General features: G+C 33.9%; 1 protein-coding gene across 1 annotated transcript; it reads right to left on the bottom strand.

Annotated features, from left to right (window-relative positions):
• Positions 1-4,642: 4,642 nt before the first annotated feature.
• Positions 4,643-6,095, bottom strand: LOC145072781 (stearoyl-[acyl-carrier-protein] 9-desaturase 6, chloroplastic-like). Its single transcript, XM_079019255.1, has 2 exons — positions 5,366-6,095; positions 4,643-5,280 (listed from the first exon to the last, which is right to left on the bottom strand). Exons 1-2 carry the CDS (start codon positions 5,954-5,956, stop codon positions 4,714-4,716), a joined length of 1,158 nt encoding a protein of 385 aa, XP_078875381.1. The 5' UTR covers positions 5,957-6,095; the 3' UTR covers positions 4,643-4,713.
• Positions 6,096-24,211: the final 18,116 nt, after the last annotated feature.

The following is a 24,211-nucleotide window of genomic DNA, read 5'->3' as shown; positions in this document are numbered from 1 at the left end:
CTAAAAAGTTGTTGGGGGCATAATAAGACTCCCTACACATTCAACGAATCAAGACATGTGTAAAGATATAATGTACACTTGTCTTATGTTACACAATATGATACTAAAAGATGAAGGAGTTGTTATATGTTCGGTACATGATGCCGATCTCCCCACTGATAAAGAAGTAAATGTAGATATGATTATGGAATTGCACGACCTAGAAACCCACCATCAATTTTGATCACATCTTGTTGATCACATTAAATATGCTTGTATACCTTCTCTGAAAACTAATTTTTTTTAGAGTTCCATTATGGTTTAGGGTGCATGCACTACATACACCTTTTTCCCATAGGAAGATTTTTTTTATATATTTCCTTGAGTTTTGATGTTGGCTTTGAGTGTGCCTTAATTATTTACTACTTATATTTTGATTTGTGCTTAGACATCCCTAACAATTTATAAATATTGTTGCAGTTTTTAGAATATAGTAAATTTATTCGGATTTTTTGTTGTAGTGTATTAGAGATTAAGGCGATGTTTATTTTTTAAAAGGTAAAATGTCTTCGGGCTTTTTCCATACTGTGGAATAAGATGTGGATCAAAAGTATTTCTTCACGCCTTTAATATTTATCTATATTTTTTAAACTTTCATAAAAAGATGAGTGGTGTTGGTTGGTGGTGGCAATGATGACAATGTTGGTGTTGGTGGTGTTGGAGGTAGTGACAGATGCAGGGGTGGTAGCGGTGGCAGTGGTGGTGGTGGAAGTGGTGCCAGAGGGGGAGAGGGTGAAAGTGAAGGTGGCGGAGGTGATAGAGGCGGAGGTAGTGGCGACCGCGGTAGCAGTGGCGACAACAAAAATATGTATAGTGGTTTGTGGTTTAACGATTCTCTAATTGACTCATCATGTAATTACCACTATATGTAGCGATAAGGTTCTCATAACACCTAGTTTGCATTAATATCAAGCTACTTAGGGAGAACGGTATGATGTTAGATTGGAAAGAAAAATGGTTTGGTTTGCGGTTTTTGCAAGCCGCTCAAACTTTTTTAACTATATGCATTGATTATTTGTACTTATTGTTTTAACACTTGTACTAAAATAATTTTATATATTCTGTAAATTAGTTTGTATATTTTCATATTTTGTAAATTAGTTTTGTATAATTTTTATTTGTTTGTGTTTATTTTAAAATTAAAAATTGAGTGAGTTGAATGGATTGGAAAAGATAGAGTTTTCATGTTTTGCGGGTTGAAAAAAATAAAAGAGATAGGAAAGAACAAAATTGATATGAGAATGGATTGAATGAATTGGAAGGGAAAGTATTTTTGTATTGTTCACTCTAATAACTAAAGATATAAAATATTTTGACCAGATTGTTTGCATATTTGTTGTTTGATTCATGCCACACTATTATTTTATTTGTGGTCAACTTGTCATACAACTATCACATTAATCTAATACTATGTAAATCAAATCATAACGGTAAGTGCACCTTGGTGAAACAAGTTCAAAGTTTTAGAGAGGTGGATATGGGCAACGGTGTTATTGGGTGTTATTGCATGTTATAACATGTGAACACCGCCCCCCTTCCCCGTTATTAGGTGTTATGAGACTGCGCGTTACTCCCCGTTACCACCATAACATGTTATAACGTGTTTTTTTTTGTCGTTTTCCAAATAACGTGGTGTGAGCGTTGCCCACACCTACCAGTCTTATGATAGTGTTTTTATTTTTAAAACAATAACTTGGTAGAAATTCAAAACCAATAATTATTTAAACAAGATATAGTATTACAATGACATAAAGTTTTATAAAATAAAAATCTAGAAAAAACTTAAAAGAGTAATTTCATGAAATATTGAAGGTTTCGCAAACATTAGCAACAATATCAATAGAACTTAAAATTTTTAATAATCTTGATATATTGTCATTTAGTTGCATAAATGGTGCTACAGGAGAAATTTGGTAAATTTTCGAACGCACGAAAATCACATCGAGAAAATGGAAAGTGTTACCACTAAATTTGACATTTAAAAAAAATTTATTTAAGTTGCAAACAAATGTATTTTATTTTTTAAAATAGTAACAGTTTTATACTTTTGGCTTCAAATTTAAATTTTATTAAGGATTTAGTCCGAACATTAAATTCTCATAAATTTAGTTTAATCTACAAATTTATTTGTATATAACTTTTTAAGACCTTTTTAGAATTTTTTACAACCTTTTGTAAGATTTTTTTCTAAGTTTTTTTATAGATTTTTTCAATATAACATTTTAAACTTAAGTTATAACTTTTTAAATTTGTTTTACATTTTCATACAACTGTTTTTAAACCAAATATTTTGTAAAAGTTTTAAACCAAATATTTTGTAAAAGTTTTAAACTTTGCTTACAACTTTTTAATTATTATTATTATTATTATTTTCATACTATATTTTTATAATTTTCATACAAAACTTTTTATTTTTTTTACAACATTTTAGAATGATTCATAAATTTTTTTAAACTTTGTTATCACATTTAAAAATATTTTTGCTAAAAATAAGTTGTGTAAAAGTATAAAAAAGTTTTAAAAAATATAAAATAATTTTGAAATGTTGTTTTGAAAAATTTATAACTTTTTATATAAACTTCTAGTTAACACGTGTAAAAAGATTGTAATCTTTTTAAAACATCTATAACTTTTTGTGAAAAGAAATTGTAATAAAAAAAATTGAAGAAAAATAATTTTGTAAACTAAATTAAGATAAAATCTTAAAAAAGGTTGTAAAAAACTTCTAAAATAATCTTTTAAAAATTGTAGAAAAATAAATTTGTAAATTAAACTAAATTTGGGACCATTTTGTAATAAAGTTAAATATACAGATATAATTCATAATCAATTTTAAATTTGGGCCTAAAATATAAAACTTGAAAAGAGGAAGGACTTGTATTATTTCTTAAATTTAGTAATAAGAATCAAATTTTATCACATGTTATCTTCTCCAACCATTCTTTTTATCAAAATTAAATTATAATTTTATCCTTCTTCCATATTAATATAAATCCCATAAACTAAATTCAACTAAATTTATCTTAAAGATTTATTCAACTTAGTAGCAATAAATCATGAATGCACAAATCCTACATTTATTATTAATCACGTTAATTAAGGAACATGTATTTCTATATTTTTATACCTTCTAATCCAACTTTCATCGGTTCACCGTAATTACGACTTTTCTCCCACATTTTCGCTGCAAAACCCATCAAAAGTGAAGCAAGGGAAGATGACAATGATGAATTCAATGAGTAAAATAGAGAGGGTAAAATTTCATTTATTCATATTTAAACAGTGTATTTAGTCTAAAAAAGAAACATAAATTATATCAACAACACTTAATCCACATTGACCATTTATCGATTCCAGCCAACTTCATATTAAAAATTGGCTTTCCAAAAAGTGGTTATCATATTTCATAATACAAAAAAACACAACATACTTTCATTGATATAAGGTATTAGCCACTTAACATTAAGTCTATTATATCAGGTGGTTCAACTACTATACTGTTCAGACTCTTGTGAGCATAACCATTTAATGCTATTTACTTATATTTGTTTTTGGATGTTCTACTTATGGTTATTTTTGGATTCTCTTCAAATTTCAAATAAGACAATTTTCATTGGTTGTGTTTTACAATGAAAATTAATAATAGTCACGAATATGGAAGGTTAATTTGTTTCTCAAAGATTTTGTTTTTATATATAGTCAATTGTATGCGACATTATCTAGAGTTCAAAGTAGAGAATGATTAAAATTGTTAATTTTTGATAAGGCTGATAGACTTACAACCAAAACTTCTAATATTGTGTATAAAAAATATTTTAGAAATTTATAAACAATTTGTAGAGTTTAATTTTTTGTATCATTTTTTACTTAATTTTGGTAAATTACACTTCATTCATCGTTTTAATTTGTAATTTATTGTGCTGTGTTTATATATGTTTATTACATTATCGTGATTTATAATGTCATATAATAATGTTATTTCCATGATTTATTGTGTTTTTTTTGTTCTATTCAAATTTATATTACATCGTATAAAATCCTGATTTTATCAAATGTCTAAACATACAAAACGTAGATAAGATATTTAAAACAATGTATATATTAATTTTAATTAGTCGTTATAAACATACAAAACATACTGATTTTAACTAGTCGTTATAAACTTATAAACAAAACTTTTATCTTTATAATTTAATTAATTTTTACAAATCTTTGATTTGCCGTTACAATTTTATATTAGAGGAAATGACAAAACTAACAAATATTCTTAATGACTTTTCACTTAAGAGCCAAAATAGCATTTAGCCAAAAATAGCCAAGGATGACAAAACTAACAAATATTCTTAATGACTTTTCACTTAAGAGCCAAAAATAGCAAAACTTAGAGTAAAATCGCCTACTTAGGGGGTGTGGTACGGTTTTGAGGTCCATCTAACCGTAGGTCCATAATTTCGTGAAAAATACTCAAATACTGGCTATTTCGTATTATCATGGTCCTATTTTTGGCATATTGATTAGCGTTTATTAAAATTCTAATAATTGAGTTCATACAATTTCAAAAGTCAAAACTAAGATATATTACAATCAAAAGTAAAAGATTAAATAAAACGAAACACAGATGTCAACTGTCATATTCAAACAAAATTAAAAACAAAAAAACTTTTAACGATTTAATTACACCATAACTTCCTTATTAAAAATCCAGCTGAACTTGACACCACGTGGTTCCATCTTCTTCGCCCGCTCATCAGCTCGCTCCTGCAACTTCCTAATCCTCGGTGCTAATCCACACACAAACTCCTGTGCACGCCTTCCCTCACCCGTCAACTCTTGAATCTTCTCCAGCTTCCACCTTCCGATTAGATACTCCAGTATATCAGCGTAATCATCCGCCGTGTAAACCCCAAGCCGCTGTGCAACCGCCGAGAAATGCTCGAAAAGAGATGGGTCCTCGCCGTCGTACATCAGATGAGCCGGCATTGTGATCTTCTTCCTCATCATGTCTGCTATTGCCAACATCGCACCAGTCGGATCCACTTCCAGTAGCTTCTCCACTATTTTCACGTAAGCGTTTTCATGTCGCTTTTCATCAGATGCAATGGTGCCGCATATGCGTGCAAGAACAGGATCGCCGCGTTCCTTCGCTAGCCGAGCGGTGTTGCCGTGTGAAACGAAGGTGGCGCGTTCTTGAAATGACGTGTACACAAACCCCAAGTAGGGATTATTTTCTGTTCCCGGATCCTATACCAAATAACACCATGGATTAAAACTCAGGAAAAAAAGTATTTTAATTGCAAAAAGTTGGAATTTTGGAAGAATCTTTTACCATGCCGGAACCAATGAGGTATTGAACTGTCCTCTCTATCATATTCATATCAACTCGACCGGAAAGATAAAGATATGTCCGGAGCAAGTCGCCGTGCCGGTTCTCTTCCGCCGTCCATTGACGGGTCCACATCGCCCAAGGGTTTGGGCTTGCTCCAGTCTCATCGCGAACCCCATCAAGGGTGTTGATCATGGTCTGGTATGTCGGCAAAGCGTCCTCAGTGATCATATCACCCACAAGAACCACAAAGTACTCGTCCGGCAGCTCCGACGTCCGATCTCGTAGGGCTCGTACTTCATCGGAAAACTGATCGTATGGCTGGGAAGAGACAGGTAGGAATTCGGAAGGCTGCCAGCAGTGTTGGACGGGTTTGAGTAGTGGGAGGACGGAGTCAGCCGCCCAAGATTCAAGTGACTTGAAGATATCGACTTTTTCGGGTGGCATGGAATGGGTAACTGCTTGGTGGCGGCGGAGAGTGGTGGTGAGAGGAGGTGCTGCTACGGCGGAGGGTGTGCATATCCGTCGGAAAGTGGTGTGTTTGAGTGGTGGAATGTATGATGGAAGCGGCGAAAGCACTAGAGAGGACTGCATGGCGATCGATCGATGTTGAGTTGAGTAGTGGAGTGAGCTTGGAGACAGATTTATAACAAGTGTGAAAGTGAAGTTGAAATTGATGTTTGGGAATAATTACAGAAAAAGATTATGAGTAAGTGACTTGGCTTCCTCTTAGATCCACAAATGGACGATGAACAAGTTCTCAAGTCTGTATTTGGAGGAAAACAGGGGGTGCAGTGGTTTTGTTACTTTTTTTTATGTGTGTGTGTATGTGGGTGGGAGATTTCTGTGGGTTGAGTTGAGTCGTTGAGACTTGAGTGTAGGAAAACATTTAGCAGTATTTGCAAAAGGCTGACATCCGTCAAAACTTTTCTTTTTACCATATTATACGTAGCCAAGTGGTTTTTATTAAATGAATTCAAAAACTACGTATTCCAAATATGGGAAAATGACTTACGAGAGGTAATTATCTTTATTGTTTTGTTTATATTTAGGCAACTTCTTTATTTTTGTATATATTTGACCATTTAATTTGTTATATGTGTTCACATATTGACAATGTCACCGGCTATAGCAGGTGACAATGTTAATATGTGAACAAATTAACAAGTTAAATAATTAAATGTGTACGAAAAAAGAAAATTGTCTAAATGTGAACAAAACGAAAATTTAATTACCCTAATAAGTCATTTTTTTCATTTTTAATAGCGATTTTATTTTTCATATTTGTTTGTATTATATTTTTCAAATGTTATATTTAAAATATCCATATTTTCCTAAATATTAATTAAATATTGACCAATTTTAAACTTTACATTTTAATTAATAAATATGCTTTTGTTTTGTAAAATATTTTATATAGCCTCTTATAATTTTTTTTCTTTTGTTTTTAAGCATATACAATATTTTTAAAGTAAATAGTATCTAATAATAAAATTAAATAAATTAAATATGTAACAATAAGTATGAAGGGTCTTTTAAAAAAAATATTACTTAGCAAATAAAAAAAGTCTATATAATGTAAATGTTTTAAAATTATTCCAACTTTTTAATAATTTTTAATTAGAAGTTTACAAATTTTTAAAAGAAAGCTATTTAAAGGTGAACAATATCTTTTTACAAAATTAATTTTTTTTATAATTTCTTACAACATTTTTATGATATTCTTTTCCTACAAATTTTCTAATATAATGTTTTTAATCTCTGTTTATAATTTTTTTTAAACTTTTTTTACTCTTTTATATGATTTTAATACAAGTGTTTTTAAACAAAATGTTTTATAAATGTTTTAAACTTGTTTTTTTTTAATTACATAATTTTTTTATAACTTTCATACATTTATTTTTAAATTTTCTTTTACAACAGTTTTAAAGTGTTTCACCGATTTAAATGATAATTTAATAATTTTTTATAACATTTTAAAATACTTTTGTTAAATACTAGTTTAAAATGTTGTGTTAAAAAAATTAAAAGTTTGTAAACTTCTAATTAAAAGTAATTAAAAAGTTGGAATAATTTTAAATCATTTACATTATATAGATTTTTTTTTTATTTTTATTTGTTAAGTAATATTTTCTTTTTATTTTTAAAAGACCGTCCATACTTATTGTTATATTTTTAATTTATTTAATTTTATTGTTAGATACTATTTACTTTAAAAATATTGTATATGCTTAAAAACAAAAGAAAAAAATTATAAGAGGCTATATAAAATATTTTACAAAACAAAAACATATTTATTTATTAAAAAGTATAGTTTAAAATTTGTCAATATTTAATTAATATTTAGGAAAATATGGATATTTTAAATATAACGCTTGAAAAAAATAATACAAACAAATATGAAAAATAAAATTGCTATTAAAAATGAAAAAATGATTTATCAGGGTAATTAACTTTTCGTTTTGTTCACATTTAGACAATTTGCTTTTTTCGTAAACATTTAACTATTTAACTTGTTAATTTGTTCACATATTAGCATTATTACCTGCTATAGCCGGTGACATTGTCAACATGTGAACACATATAACAAGTTAAATGGTCAAATGTGTACAAAAATAAAGAAGTTACCTAAATGTGAACAAAACGATAAAGATGATTACCCTCCTAAGTCATTTTCCCTCCAAATATTGGCAATTGTTAACGGAAATAAAAATATTATGGTTGCATTTAATTGCGGCAAAATGAGTCGTTTTTTGAATTTCTTTTTTCAAGAAAAATAAGAATTTTAAAAACACATTTAGTTTGTTTATTTTTTTAAATTTTTAATGAAAAATGAAAAATTTTCGTTTTCTAAAATTACAAAGAAGTTACAATTTTTTGGAACACTGATAATCATCGTTTTTCATATTTTTTTTTTTCTATTTCTAAAATTTTTCTAAAATATTAACACACACCCACTCCATCCCGTCCACCTTTCTACCCCCACCTTAACACCTCCGACCTACCACACCCCTACATACCCATACCCACCCACTCCCAAGCCTCCCCCCCACACACACACAAAAACACACACACACACACCCATCCCTACCCCTACAAACACACGCCCATCCCTACCCTTACCTCCACAAACACACACCTACCTCCACCACCACAAACACAAACACACATACACACACACAAACCCACCCCTACAAACACCCACAAACACACACAAACACATCCACCCATTCAACACCACTACCACAATCACCAACCTACCATCACCACTACCACCACCACCACCACCGCCAAAACCATCACTACCACTGCCACAATTTCCTCCGCCGCCGCCCCCACCCCACCCTACCACTGCTATCGTTTTCTAAAAATAAAAACTGATAGAAAAATACACATCTAAACAGGTTTTCAAAGTTTCTAAAATTAAAAATGAAAAAAAATGAATAATTTTAAACTAAAGCGTCTTTTAAATTTTCCAATGAAAAATGAAAACGGAAAACAAAAACTGAAAAGGGAAAACGAAAAACGGAAAATGAAAAATGTTTTCTGTCACACCCCAGAACCAGACGGCGGAAACGTCTGGGGCTTGTGCGTGACTTCATCTTGTAATATCATCACAATGTATATAATTGAAACAAGACAACACCATCATCATACATATCAAAATACAACCAACATTGTTTACAATCAGGTATAGTATCATAATTTACATGCCAAAATATTCAATGTATGATGATAACAAAATTTAACAAATCCCACATGTTCTTGAAGACCTTTCCGCTTAACAATTCCTTGAGAACACAAGTTATTTTAAAAACGTCAACATATATAATGCTGGTGAGTTTATAAGCGTGTTCGAATGAAAAGTTTTGTATTGTAGGTAAAACACCAGAAAATCCGATATTTTCTGAAAAATAGTTTGAACATGATGTGACAAAATCAAGTATTAATGCATGTGTGTTTTCTGTTTTTGGAATGTATATAAAGATGTAATCCGGTTAAAAATCCTGTATTTTCTGTTGTAAACAAAATGTATTGTTTAATTGTGTATTTCCCCATGAAATTTTATATTTTATGTTTATAAGAATGTTGTGGTCTCAACCCTAAGACTGAATATTAGTGTATGTATGTTTTCGTATCAACAAGATTTTATAGGTGTTCCATAAAATAATGTTGGAGAGGATCTCTAGGTGAGTCGTTTTAACCATACTTGATTATGACGAATTCGCCTGTCGTGGCGTTTTCAGGCGCCGACTTGATTAAGGTAAGGTTTGTCACCCTAGACTGACCTAGTCTAACTGTAGCGAACAACTCAGGTTTGGGGTGTCACCCCGTATAGATCTATACATAAACTCCCGATCTCCCTCCAAGAGACTCTGGTTATAACTATAGACTACGATCGTACACTCTAAAGGTGTCAACCGACATGTCTCACTAGATCCTTAATTGTGTTCGTGCGAGTATGGTATCGTGATATGTATAATGTTTTTTCGAGTACGTGTTATATTTGAAAAGTCCAACGAGTATGTGTGTGAATGTACGAGGCCCAACGGACATGTAGGAGGACCACTAAGGCCCAATAAACATGTAATGCATAGTATAGGCCTAATAAGCATGTATATGGGCCACAAAGGCCCAATAAGCATGTGCTGTATATTCTAGATCTGATAGGCATGTAAATGGACCACAAATGCCCAAAGGACATGTAATGTAAGTATTTAGCCCAATAAACGTGTAATCGATGTATTTACTCCGTTTGTTGTTACGTTGTTTGTTTTTGCTCGTTTGTTTACCAAAATAACATAAAAGGCATGAGTCTTGTAATATTGACATTTTAGGCCCATTAAGCCGAAAATTTACATTTTAGGCATATTTTGATAAGATTGGCACATTGGGCCCCCTTATGACCAAAAGTTTACATTTATGGGCTTTATTCTAATAAAATTACATTTTTAGCCCTCTTTGGTTAAAAATTATATTTTTGGCCCAAAATCATAAAATTTGACATTTTCGGCCCATATATATATATATATATATATATATATATATGTTTAACACTTTCATCTTTATAGAATGTTGCTTAAAGTGTTTTAACTTACAAATCTCACAAATTTTTGTTAGAGTTATCGAGATCCATAGTGTTTCATCACATTTTCACAACTTATAACAAGAAAAATACACATAATCATGCACAATACATAGATATACCACATAAGCAACTTGTATTCTCCCCCAAAACATGTTAAAACCGAAAACAAGGGGGTATGAACTCACCTTGAGGTTTAGATTTATTTTTTGGTGAAGATATGAGAAGATCTTGGCCCTTGCAAGCTTCTTGAGAAGGTTTTTGAACTTAGATATGTCTAGGAGGCTAGAACACGAAATGAGGCTATGTAAGGGAGTGTTCTTGGTTTAAAAATGGAAATCAATAACTTATGTATGATGGCAACTTACCAAGTGGGTGATACTTGGTGAAGAACTCTTAGGATCACACACCAAAGTCACGAAAATAGCAAGGAAAAATGAGAGAGTTCCTTCTTGAGTTTGAGAGGAAATTATGAGAGCTTGGATGAATTTTTGAAGTGAGTTGTGGAGAGAGGAGGGCCTCTCGGCTGATAATAAAAGAAGAGAGAGAGAGAGATGTTTGAAGTGTTGTTTGCATGGAAGACCACCATGCAAAAATGATGTGTCATATGCTAGATAATCCCCCTCCCTTTTTGTTTTGTTAATTGATTGGGCCGAGAATTGGGCTAAGAAAAAAGAAATGAGAGAATTTGGGCCCTATCTTGACTTAATTCGAAATTATGAGGCCCAAATGGATGGTTCTCGGCCTATTGGGCCCTTATGAGTGTAAAGTCCAAATAGCGGATCTTACCAGTGATCAATAGCAAACACAATCATACAAAACAAGAATAAAGGCGAAAAGAGAATAAACCAAGCTTGCGCACGTTTTATAGCTATAAACGTCTGGTATAACTCGATGGAAAGCCGTGAACAATAAGGCATCAACAACTACAAAACGTATGACTAACCCTCTATTTATAGGGACCACGACCGAGAAGAGTTTACGGCCGTAAGGTGTTTACGGCCGTAAACTCATTACAACCGTAAACTAACTCTAACATACTCCAACTACACCAAAATACTATTACATTGCAAAGCCTAGACCAAACCACTAACTTGAGCCCTTCAATCTCCCCCTTGGTTTGGTGCTAGCTTGAAGTTAACCTTTATTGACCACCAAAATGTCTGCTTGCCCCATTGCCCCATTCCACATGTGCTTGTTAAGAATCTCAGCAACCATAGTCGTATATACCTTCGCAGCATCTTCAAAAGCATCCTCCGCCACCAAAATTTGAAAGTTGCTTAGGTGATGAATATCCCACGTTCGAAACTGTAATAAATCTCTTCGATCATAGAGTCGAATGCATCCATTCTTGAGCTTGATGACCGTAGCGGAAGTAATTTCATCGAAAACCCAACACTCCATTGAACTTAGAGATCCATCTTGATAATTTTGAAGCACAAGGAACTGTTTGACCTGCTTGGTTGCGGGCCACATCACAACTTGCAAAGGCTTGTCAGTTTTAGGATCAATGATGTCAGGATGCTCTACTATGACGAACTCAGCAGTTTTCATGGCAGGAAACCCTTTCTTAACTTGATCTTCAAGGAAGTGCTTAAACTGAATCGCATGTGGATTGTTTGTGAAATTAGAAAAAGGAGCTTGAGATAATTCTGATAGATCGACCCTAGTCCATGAGCTGAAATCATGACTATCTCTGTAAAGCTCAGAGTTACCACTTTTCCTTAGCACTATCCACATCTTGAGAGGATCATGAAATCCCCACTAAAAGATTCCCGACCTATCACCAAAAGTATCTCTGAATCGAACGACTTCAAGATCAGTCATTGTAATCGTAGGTTCATCCCAAGAAGCATTCTGATTAAGATTTCTTTTAAACAACAGTTTCCTTTTCTTAGCTACTTCCTCTTGTGCATCGCGAATGGTTGCTGAAACATGGGGGGCTTGAGGAGGCTCATCTTCAACATGATCAACTGCTCCTGAAGTTTGACCAGTTGGCAAAGAAACCGAAAAGGCTTGAACATGTAGATTGATATTGTATTCATCAGCAGACGTCTGGTATTTCTCACCAAGGTCTTCCTCAAGTTTCTTCTTTAGCTCAAAATAGCTTGAAGTCAAGAGATTGAAGTGATCTTGGAGATCGGAAATCTGTTTTGACTTTAGCTCTTTGTCCTTAGTAAGATCAGCTACTTGCATACCAAGGTTTAAATTATCAGATTGAAGCTCAGACACTTGAACATTAAGCTTTAAATTTTCATCTTGAAGACCTGACACGCGAATGTCAAGCTCAATATTTTTCTGACTCAGCACTGATATTTCCTTATGTAGCCTTGAGATAGTTAGGTTGTCTCCTCCAGAACCACCATCCCCTATAGCAATACCTTTACTGCGAGGATATGGCATCAGAAATTGCTCCTCAGCCAAATGCATAGCTAATCTCACAGAAGTCTCATCATGATCAGATCGAGGAGGAGTAAACCCTGGTGGAATAGAGGAACCACCAACCACAAAAGTAGTGTCTGGACCCACAGAAAAAAGTTTGGTTGTGGTAAGACTGGGAGTAGTAGTAATAGTAGGTGGTACCGGGAGACCGCTAACGAGACTTGCAATTAAATCACTCTACCTCGGATCCCTTCTTTTTATTTTCAACAGAGGTTGATCAGATAGTGTTGTTGCAAAATCACTCACAAATAGCATTGAAGTAGGAGGAACAGAAACAGGAGGGGAACATCCCATAACTGTCTCCATTGGAATGGAAACACTTTCCATTTGGTATGAAGTAGGGGTTGCAGTTTCAAAAACTTCATTTGACTCCCTTGTCTCAGTTGTTGGAAGGACAACATCATCGACATTGTTAAAGATAGTGTCAGGATTCTCATTCGACACCAAGTTAACACTACTGGCTAGAGAAGCTGTAATATCATCATGATCAAAACCAGTGAGATCAAGATCACTAAAGGAATCATTTTTGTTGCCTTCAACATTTTCTTCAAACTCCACATTCATTCCTGAATCATCACCTTGAGCACGATTAGACATTTCGCCATGTTCCTCTGCCACATGAGCGTTAGGAGTAGGAGTATCTTCCTTTTCAGTACTTTTTGTTGGGTTTTGAGCATTCTAACACTCCTATGTGTACATGTAACCCTAAATACCTTGGATCTATGTTTTCTCTATTATACATGCAAATAAGAACTTCCAAGGTATTATCCTAATCTAGCATACAAAACAATGACTTAGCAAGATAGAATACATACCTCTTTTGATGTAGCTTGATGTCTTCAAGCTTTAAGAGCTTAGCCCCAATAGTGTGGAAGCCTCAAGTGGAATCACAAATCACCAAAACACCTTGGAAGACTTTAGAGAATATGGATACTTGGTTCTCTCTAGTGAAATCGGCTAGCCCTCTTAGTGTATCCACACTAGTGCCAATTTCACCAACCAAGGACATCTTTATATAGTGTGGAGGATTAGGGTTAAACCCTAATACCCATGGCCTTTCATTTCCTAGGATCCATGGGTTAAACACTCCATGGACTATCCATGAAAGCTTAGCCCAACCTAAATGAACTTGGCCCATTCCATATATATAAGAGTCCATATTTAATTAGTTCCTTTTGATCACTTAATTAATTATAAATTAATTCTTGATCAATACTAATTAAATAATATGATTCCATATTAATATATTAGAACTTATAATATATTAACATTAATCAAAACATACTATTCTCAAAAGATTATCCATATAAATTGTGTCGGTGAAGTGCAACCCAAATGGACCATGCCGGGTCGGGTCAAGTACATACCAAATATAGTTATGGACTTAGACATTAATCCAACACTTTCATCCTCATATACATTAATAACAACGTTGTTTGGAGATGACTTCTCAGAAGACACAGGCTCAGAAGAAGCCTGGTCAGATGAACCATAAGATTTTGTAGGTTCATTCGGTTCAGTGAACTTTCCAAACTTTTCAAGCGGGTATTTTCCTTGAAAAATGAAATTTCGTCTACGATTCTGCTTGATGAGTCCTACAGTATGAGGACCCAATGATTTCATATCCAAAGTATCACCTTCTTTTCTCACATCTGGAAACTGTGCATCGATGAACAACTGAATGAATATGGGATACAAAAAGAAGGTATCCCGAGTTGAAGCTCGAATGTTCACAACAAACTCATCCAAGATGAATCTCAAAAAATTGAATTTCACTCCTGCAGCGAGAGAAACAATTGCACCGGTATTCCTTTGAGAAATCTCATCTGCTCCCGATCTTCTCCCTGAAATGCAGCTAACAAACACGTGTGCTAAAAATATCCAATACGGATGTAAGAGCTTCTTTAAAGTTGGAGGTGAAGTGCCTTCATAACTCATTCTCCTCAGAATTCTTTGAGTGTCTTCAATCCCGATCTCAGTAGGAAAATTAGGTTGATCGTCAATCAGCAACGTCTCTCTGATAAAGCTTTCATTGATCATGATTTCGCGTCCTTGAACCATGGCTTTAACAATAAAATGACTGGTATCACTCATGTCCATGTTGGTAGTCGCGCAGAATTCTCTAATCAAATTCTGGTAAACAATAGGATTTACTATAAAAGCAGAAGCCAGACAGCACTCCCGAAGTCTGTGAATCATCGACCGAAGATCCGAGTGAACAACTGGAGGATCTTCCAAGACAATAGCAAGATTGTGCATATCTGCAAATTTCAGGTTCGCCATTATCCTGGACTCAACCATACTAAGTAAGACACGAACATAAACCAAACGAACAACCAAAATATTTAATTTTAATTTTGATCCCAAAAATAATATAAATTATTTTTATTTAAAAATTTGGGTCAAGAATTAAAGAAAACATTCATTTAAATCAAATCCAATTTGGCAGTCAACACAAGTTCGCGGTCAACAACAGTTTACGGCCCAAGAACAGAGTTTGCGGCCGTAGAACTGAGTTTACGGTCGATGAACACAATTTACGATCAAAACATGATAATTGCACTTAATTAAGAGTGTACGGTCGCAAATCAAGACAATAATCAATTGAAGTTTGCGGTGTCAAGCAATTTGCGGTCAAACACAGGTTTATGGCCCAAGAATAGAGTTTGCGGCCCAAGCTTGCGGCCGTAAACTTCGTTGAATCATTTTTCTCGATTTCTGCTTCGATAACACGGTGAATCACACAATAAAATACATATTTCTGATCTAGAACTCATTACCTTCGAGACTATCGGATTAGATTTGCAAGATTTGACGGATTTTTTTTGAGGATAGAGAGAGTGGGAGAGAGGTTTGCGGCCGGAATCTTGAGAATGAAGGAGATTCCGGCGGTAAACTCCTTTTATACCCATTTACCATTTACCTGATAGCCACCCTGTATAGAGCAGAGTCCAACACAGTTAAAAATCTAAAAATAATTCTTTTTGAGGATTTTTACTAAGGTAAAGTTAAAATTTTAAAAATAAAATTAAAAAAAACTTAATTATGTACAATAAAATAAAAGTAAAAAATAAAAATAAAAATAAAAACTTATAAATTTTAAGAGCTAAAAATTAAAATAAAAAACAAAATTAATTAAAAAAAATTAAAAAAATAAAACAAAATACTACTAAAATAATTTAGCTTCAACTAAAACATAATCTCAAAAATTTAACTACTGTGACTGAATTTGTGACGCTGGGATCAAAGTTGTTGGACAATCTTATTCCACTTGTCGGTGCCCTTATCTTCACATCTTCGTCTGATCGATTGCTAGTATTGTGGTCCACTTAAACACGAAAAATTTGTGACAATTTTGGACAATTTACCAATGACATGATAAATGCATATATCTAATTGTAACTTTATTATCTTGATTGGCCCTAATTCTTAAATAATTTTTTCTTATGACCATTTAATTGACTACAACCAGATATATTGTTGTCCACCTAAATCGAGCAGCAAGATCTACAGACAATCTGTATGTGTTCAATTTGAAGTGTACTAAAACGTGTTTCCCGCTTCCTGAAACTTAAAACCCCATTCGAGACAGTTCCTCGTTGAGTGATTTTGCCACCTTCTCCACCCGCAAAGGAGATGTATCCCCCATTGAATGATTGAATGTTGTGCAGTTGGGCGATATCTCCTGTCATATGCCGGGAACAACCGCTGTCGACGAACCAGGGTCTGACGACATTTCCCTGCAACTGTCCCTGCAAAATGTGCGGGTTTAATTAGATTTGGGAACCCAGGTCATGACTTTCCTGGATGGCCCCGATGCCTTTTCAGATTGATAATTTTCGGAATTTTTAGAGGACACGAAAGATGAATTGGAGACTGGTTTGGGCAACCATTGATAATTTTGTTTTCTAATTGTCCCGGGTGTTTTTGAGATTGAATGAGTATCATTTTGCTTAAGGCATGTAGGTTTTCTACCAGATTTGGTTGAAGACTCACTGTTGCCTCTTGACGAAACTGACCTTGGCTTGGCCATGCTTGGTTTTGGCAAACTGCCTAGGACTTTGTGATAAAAAACCTTTTTATGCCTTTGAAAAATGGCTCGTTTTCTACTTCGATCATCTTTCCAATCACCATTCCGAGAACGATTTCTAGAGGACTTTCTATTTAAAGACCTTCCTCTGGATTCGTTCTCTCCTATTGGAAATTCGAAATGCACAAACATTTGATTTTGACAATTTCTAGCTATATGACCACCAACACCACAATTGAAACAAATCTGTTTGTTATTGAAATAACATGTGCTACATTGATCAGATTTGTTTTCCATACTATCACCCTTGCTTCTCTCACAAGAACATGAACATGAATTAGGTTGTGAGGCAAGCGAAGGTACATTAGATGGAGAAGTTTGTGAAATTGGTGGTTTCTCAAAATCATTATCATACACATCAGAATTTTCAACCAAATTGTTCAAACTAGACTTTTTCAAACCATTCAAAACATTATCAGAAGTAATAGAAACACCACCAAAAAAAACATTGTCATTTGAAACATCAGAAAAAATATTGTCTTTATTCAAAACTAAAACTTCAGGTTTAGACTCGATTTCATTTCAGAAACATATCCTTCAACTTCGTGCTTTGATTGATTCAAGGATTGATCTGCAGGAAAAGTAGAAATGTTAGTACTTTCAACATTAATAAATCCTCCCGAAATAAAACCAGATGACTTGCCATAAACCATAAATGGTTCATTAGCAATCTCTTCTTTGGACAGAGGCTTGTGCTGATATGAATGATTGAAGGGAGGGGGGCACTTGATTATAACCTAGACCTTTTGATTGATTTTTCTTAAATTGCATGCAGTGGTTTATCATATTTGCAACTACATCACTTGAAAAATCATATTTTCTAAAATCAAAATTAGCGGTTTCAAAATTTCCCTTTAAAGATTCAATTTCAGCCACTAGTTCAACGTTCTGTTTCACTACATAATCATAATTTTCACATTTATTACTATAGTCTTCATGAAGTCTCCTAAAGCCCTTAATTTTTGATTCCAATTGAGCTTTAAGTGGTTTTTGACCTTTTCTAAGTTGGTACCCTTCATATCTAAGGTCTTCTACTTCCCTTTTTAATGAGTCATTAAGTTCATGAAGAATCTTAAGGCTTTCTACTTCACTGCCTAATGTCTCAATTTTCTAATGCAGAGTTTTAACATAATAAATACAAGCTTGAGAGCATGATGGTAAACTTACCTCGGTTGAATTAGGTTCATGAGAAGAGGATACCATCAACGCAAACTGTAGCTCCATCATCTTATCTTCAGCTGCCACAATCTTTGTCGGGGCATCATCACAAACTTGTGCCAGGTGGGCAGTTTCAGGTCCATACAGGTTCAGGGCTTGCATCTGATCCTCCCAGTCAAATGACTAAGCGACAATAGCCTTCTCGTTGTTCATTTGAGTACCATTTCGATTGTTTCCGACTGTAACAATTGTCCTATCATTATTTAGTCTTTTGTCTGGCTGTGGACAATCATGAGCAAAATGCCCTGGCTCGTGGCAGTTGAAACATCGCAGCTTTCCCTTGCTGAACCCAACCTTCTTGTCAGCACTCATCCCCCAGTTGTTCTTTCCAGTCTTTTTGGCAAACTGTTTCGCCCTAAAGACTGCCATGGCAATTTGCCATGTAATATCCATCTCCTCAACATCTTCAGGGTGAATCTGATCAAGATCGGCAAATGATAGTTGGGGTGGAAGATCCCCAGCTACAAGTGCATTGTAGCAATTGACAAGCCACGAAGCAAATACAAGATTCTCATCACCCTCCTTTCCCTTTGAAGAAGAAACTCCAGTTGAGGATGAAGCAGCTTGAGAAGCCACGAACGATTGACTCTGCGAGAGGGGCATGGCTGATGTAAAGGAAGCTGATGGAGTGTGGAAAGTCTGAATCTGAGCTTGCTAAGTATTAAATGATGAACCTGCAGAAGGAAGAGAAAAAGAAAAGGATGAAAGAGCATAGTTAGAGGAGATGCCAAGATTCGCAGCTAAATATGACTTCACATGGTTGATTTCCCGCTGCTTGTCATCAATATCACACGCCTTGATGACTGCCATCACTTCAGCGAGAGAGAGACGGATGAGATCCTTAGTCTTCTTAATGACAACTACATTCATGTCCCAAGATTTTGGGAGAGCATTCGGTAGCTTTTTGTTTATTTCTGACTTTGTATAGAAAATCCCAGTCACAGTCATTTCTGTATTGAGAGTTGTGAACCTCTGCAACTGTGCTTCAAGAGTCACTCCAGGTACATAAATCTTTTGTTATATAGTCAATCATATGAGATTTATAACTAGCATACGAAGACGTTCTTATACAACATATCACGATAATACTTTGTCCTTTTTTTTGGAACAAAACATGTTGTTATATAAATATCAAACACTTTATTTATATTTTGAATATAAATGTTCAATAATGTTATTACAAATGTTATACTTGCATACAAAGTCGATATTGCACTAGGGTTTACCATACAAACGAATCACACATTTGGAAAAACTATAATAGGTATAGTTTGCTAGATATTCATGAAATTTTACATACTACAAGTACTACATCAAGGAAATACTTTCATATACAAGAACAAATTGACTTTTCATACGTAAATCTATTTAATACTAAGTTTTGTGAGACATTCAACTTCACGTACTTTCAAGTATATAGTTAAAGTCCTGTATTATATACCATAATCTCTTGTAGGGAGAGTGTGATACTTGCGTATAGATCTATACGAGATTGACAATCCCGCACCTGAACTGTTAGCTACAGTTAGACCGGCAGGTCTGGGGTGACAAACGTCATAACAATCCAACGCCTGAAGAACGTTGTTACACGCAGGCTGGGTCATTAGTATGGTTATAAAACTCACATGGAGTATTAAAAACACGTTGATTTACGGGGTTATCAAATGCCTTAGTGATTTTATACATACAAAAATCTACTATTCTAGGCATGAAAAACACTATTGCATTTCAGTTTTGAAACTTTTTAACTACCACACACTTATGGAAAAATATTGGATTTCTAAAGGTAAACATTTAAAACAGTTGAGTCTTGGTAGAAGACTACTTTTATAACTAGTATACAAATGGATTTACTACACGTTTAGCTGTTTTGCCAAACATATTACTTCAAATGACTTTCTCAAACGTTTTTACATGTTAAAACTCTTTATCAAACTGTCTTACATACTGTATGTTTCCTTTCAAACTCTGTTACAATTATGTTTCAACCAAAGGTTTTTCTTATACTTAAAATTGTTCTTATCAAACAAGTTGATTTCAAACCGTTTTACAAACTGATATCAAGTCATCATTTCTTAGTTATTAAACTTTTCAAAGGTTTTACAAAACTTCTTTTATACCTTTATATTGTTAAATGCATGCCTATATATGTATAGTTATATAAGTAATGTTTAAAGAACTTAGGACGGCTAGCTCTCTTTATTTCCTTTTCCTAGTTGGGATGTTGCCTTAGGGCATTGGTTATTCGTCCGAATGTCGTCTAAATATTAGTTATATATCATGTATACATATATAGACATAAAAGTTCCATTAGTTGGTTTAATACCTTTGGGTAGCAAAAGCCTACTCCGGTTATACACATACATTACTAGTAACTATAATAGGTTTAGTTGGGAGATTCTACTTACTATTCTAAGTACAAGGAGTCACGCAAGATTCAGTTCATTCATGAGTCTATAATAATACATTACATACTATATGAAATACAAACACATTACATACTATATGAAGAGATACGATTACATACAATTTAAAGACATACAATTACAAGAGATACGATTACATAGAAACGTTTACAATTACTTACAAACATGTTCATTGATACAAACTTTTCTTCAAACATGTACAGGTCTTTCTTTACAGTTTTACAAATCAAAGTCATATAAATACTTATGAATTCACCAGCTTTATTGCTGATACTCGCTTTCAAAATAACTTGCATTCTCATGTCACAATTAGACAGGTATGACGACCAAGTTTGGTGAAGATGGAGCAGTCAAGTCTCGTCTTTCATTTTGAATATTCATTATGTTGATTTATACTACAAAAGAACTCACATGTACTTAAAATTATACTATTAATGTAATGAATGATGTTGTTTCTTGTTTACTACTTTGCATTTTTGTGATACATTACATGACGTCCTCCGCCCCAAAACGTTTCCGCCGTTCTCGGTTTTGGGGTGTGACACTATACTATCTATATGTAACACTAAAAGTCTAATATTATATATATATATATATATATATATATATAAGTTAGTCTTACCCTTAGTAGGCCTCATTCACGAAGCTGGTCTATAAGGGGTGTTTAAGGAAATTGCGTATAAAATGGCGATTGAATGGGTATCCATTCTTACCCACTGCACTCTTGACTAGTGGAGGGTCGTTAGCCGAATGGGTAGGATAGTACGAAACCTTTCATTAAAAGTATAATGAAGTACAAAGTAACTAAATGCCTTCATAAATTCCCAAATCTAGTTACTTTAGGCAAAATGTGAAATTGTATGCTAATCCATGGAATTACACTTCATACCCTTGTCGAACATTAGTGGAGCGTGTGTGGTTAACCGGCACACTAAATTTGGGGTTGACATTGATGATGAAGGGTGGCTCGATGTTTATCATAGATCAATGGAGCGTGTGTGACTAACCGGCACATTGATTAGGTGATAGTAGCATTGAGTGCACCACGTAGATTCACATGGTTATTCACACCTTATTTGTGATCCTCGGCATCCCAGTCACAAATAGAAGGGTGTAATCGAGATTTAAACATGCCATTGAATAGTTCAATGAATATCAAAAGATCTAGGAGTTTTCAATACATTTAAAACTTAAACCTCATTTTTGTTTTTCATGGTGGAAATTGGTAAATCGTCATTTATCTACCTTCAAATATTCTGCAACTAGATTACGAAATCCCTCTTTTAGGTTGTAGAGTATTGTGTTGGATCTTAGCCTTAATATTACATTTGGGTGTTTTATTAAGGACTCAATCAACTTAACTTGAATTTTCTCCCGTTTTGTAGATGTCAAACAACTATGGTTTTCCTAAATCCCTTGGAAAACGTTTTCCAAACGAAGATGATATTCCACGATATGTTCAAGGAACAATAAATCATGCTTCACTTCCTCCACCTCCTCCAATTATTCTCCTTAACCCACAAGTTCGAAGGCTTGAAAAGTTCAAACTCAATCAAGCCCTTTTGGCAAGTAAACACGAAGATGGGAAACCTGTGTGTGTACACGTATTAGAGATGAAGTCACACATTGACGGGTTAAGGATGTTGGGTGTCGATATTTCAGGTGAGCTGGCTATTGAATGGGTTCTTCAGTCACTTCCTGACTCATATAGTGAGTTCGTAAGAGAGTACTATATGATGGAACACGACGTGACCCTAATTGATCTCACCTATTTGCTTATAGCTGCTGAATCAGCAATGATTTGGCGTGCTAGTCAAGCAAACTTGTCTAGTGAATCAAACTCCCAAACTTCAATGGAAACTGGAAACATTGGAAGTCCAGAAAAGACTAAGTATGAGATTGTCCCATGCAATGTGCCTAAGGAGTCTATTTTCTTTTATTTTCAAGAGAAGGGGCATTGGAGACGAGGCTTTCCTGTTTACCTAAGTGATCTAAGAGATAGGAGAGTCAAGACGTATGGCTCTACTTCAGGTAAAATCCATTAACTAACTCTTATAAGTTCCTATTTTTGATTCTTAATACATGATGTGATAAGATTACATTTTGATGTTTTGTAGGATCGAAGAAAAGAGAGGAAGCTTATGGGAAGAAGTGAGCTGAATCTGATCGTGAAGAAATGAATTTTGATCGCATTGCTTGAAGATTGGATTCCTGAGCTACTACTTGGAGTTGGAATAGATTGCTTAGGAATATATAATAGCATATTTTTCATTTGAATTGCATTGTAAGGACAAGTTTTTCCGCAATAAAGTAAATTTTGAGTTTTATTTATTTATTTATCCTTGCAATGGCATGTGTGAAAATGGATGTTTGTGTATTTCTAAATTTAGCAATGTTGAATTGGATACGATTCTTAGTTTTCTATTTGTGGTAGTGTCAAAAGTTTACCAAATAGGGAGAGTTTCTCATCGCCCATATTTCAATTGGACAGAAACTTGGAATCATGAAACTTGTATTGTATGTTGAATGAAAACTTTCATATTTGGAAATTAGACTAATTCTTTGACAAAGTGTCAAGTGAAGGACTAGGAGATCGAGTACACTAGGTTGTGCGTTGATCAAGTCCACCACAAAGAGAGATAAGATATTCGTCATGATTTACTAAAGTTTAGTAAATATGAATATACTTATAAGATTAAGTGTAATTTTGAGTTGATTGAAAAATGTTTCAATGAATAGCAGAACGAATAAGAAGAATCAAGTAGGCAGAAAGATAAAAGTTTCTCCATTCTAAGAAGAAGGGAGAGTACCTTTTATTGTGTTTTTATGATTAGTCTTAATGATTAAGAACCATATCTCAATTGATCCTCTAAGTGAGTCTTAGTGCATTTATATGGCTAAGAAGAGGAATCAAGAATTGTGGAAATGGTTAAAATCAAGAATTTAATCATACTTCGTTCAAACATCGAGTCTTAGAGTTATACTCCAAGATTGTGAATTGAGTGACAAGTCTTAAGTAGGTTTATAACACTCATCAAATGTGGAAGTTGGAAAAGTTTTCTTACTCTTGCACATTTGAAATTGGTAAGTTGTGATGTATTGGATAAGACAAAGACCAACCAGGACCAATTTTGTGAAGTGTTTAGTCTTGATAAAAACTACACTAACTCTTGAATATTTGTTTGTCAAGAAATGTTTTTTGACAAGAGAATCTTATATGTCAAGGAGTCAGTGCGAGCCTTAATAATATTGAAAAGTTTCAAGAACAAATCAAGAATAAACCTAGTTGATCATCATTAGCACACGACTTGAGGTTTGTAACCTATATTGGTTGACATAATTTTGTTTCTATACCATTCCAGTTAGTTAATTATGCATATGAGTTCTATGAGTTCTCATTTGAATGCATAAAGAGATAACACCTTGATCAATGAAAGTACATTGATATGTAGGGGTGAGTTACTTGGAAGACATGGTGGGAATTTGTGCTACCATGAGGCAAGAAATCAAAATTAAACAAGTTCAGTCCATATGAGCTTGGATTTGTCGCAAACCTTGGTTTTGGCAAATTCATATTGAAAAACAAA

Source organism: Lactuca serriola, chromosome 9 (genome assembly GCF_051521515.1).
Source record: "Lactuca serriola cultivar US96UC23 chromosome 9, Lser_US96UC23_V15, whole genome shotgun sequence".
Classification (NCBI taxonomy): domain Eukaryota; kingdom Viridiplantae; phylum Streptophyta; class Magnoliopsida; order Asterales; family Asteraceae; genus Lactuca; species Lactuca serriola.
The sequence above is the reverse complement of the archived record's forward strand: the minus strand, read 5'-3'. Positions and strand labels throughout refer to the sequence as shown.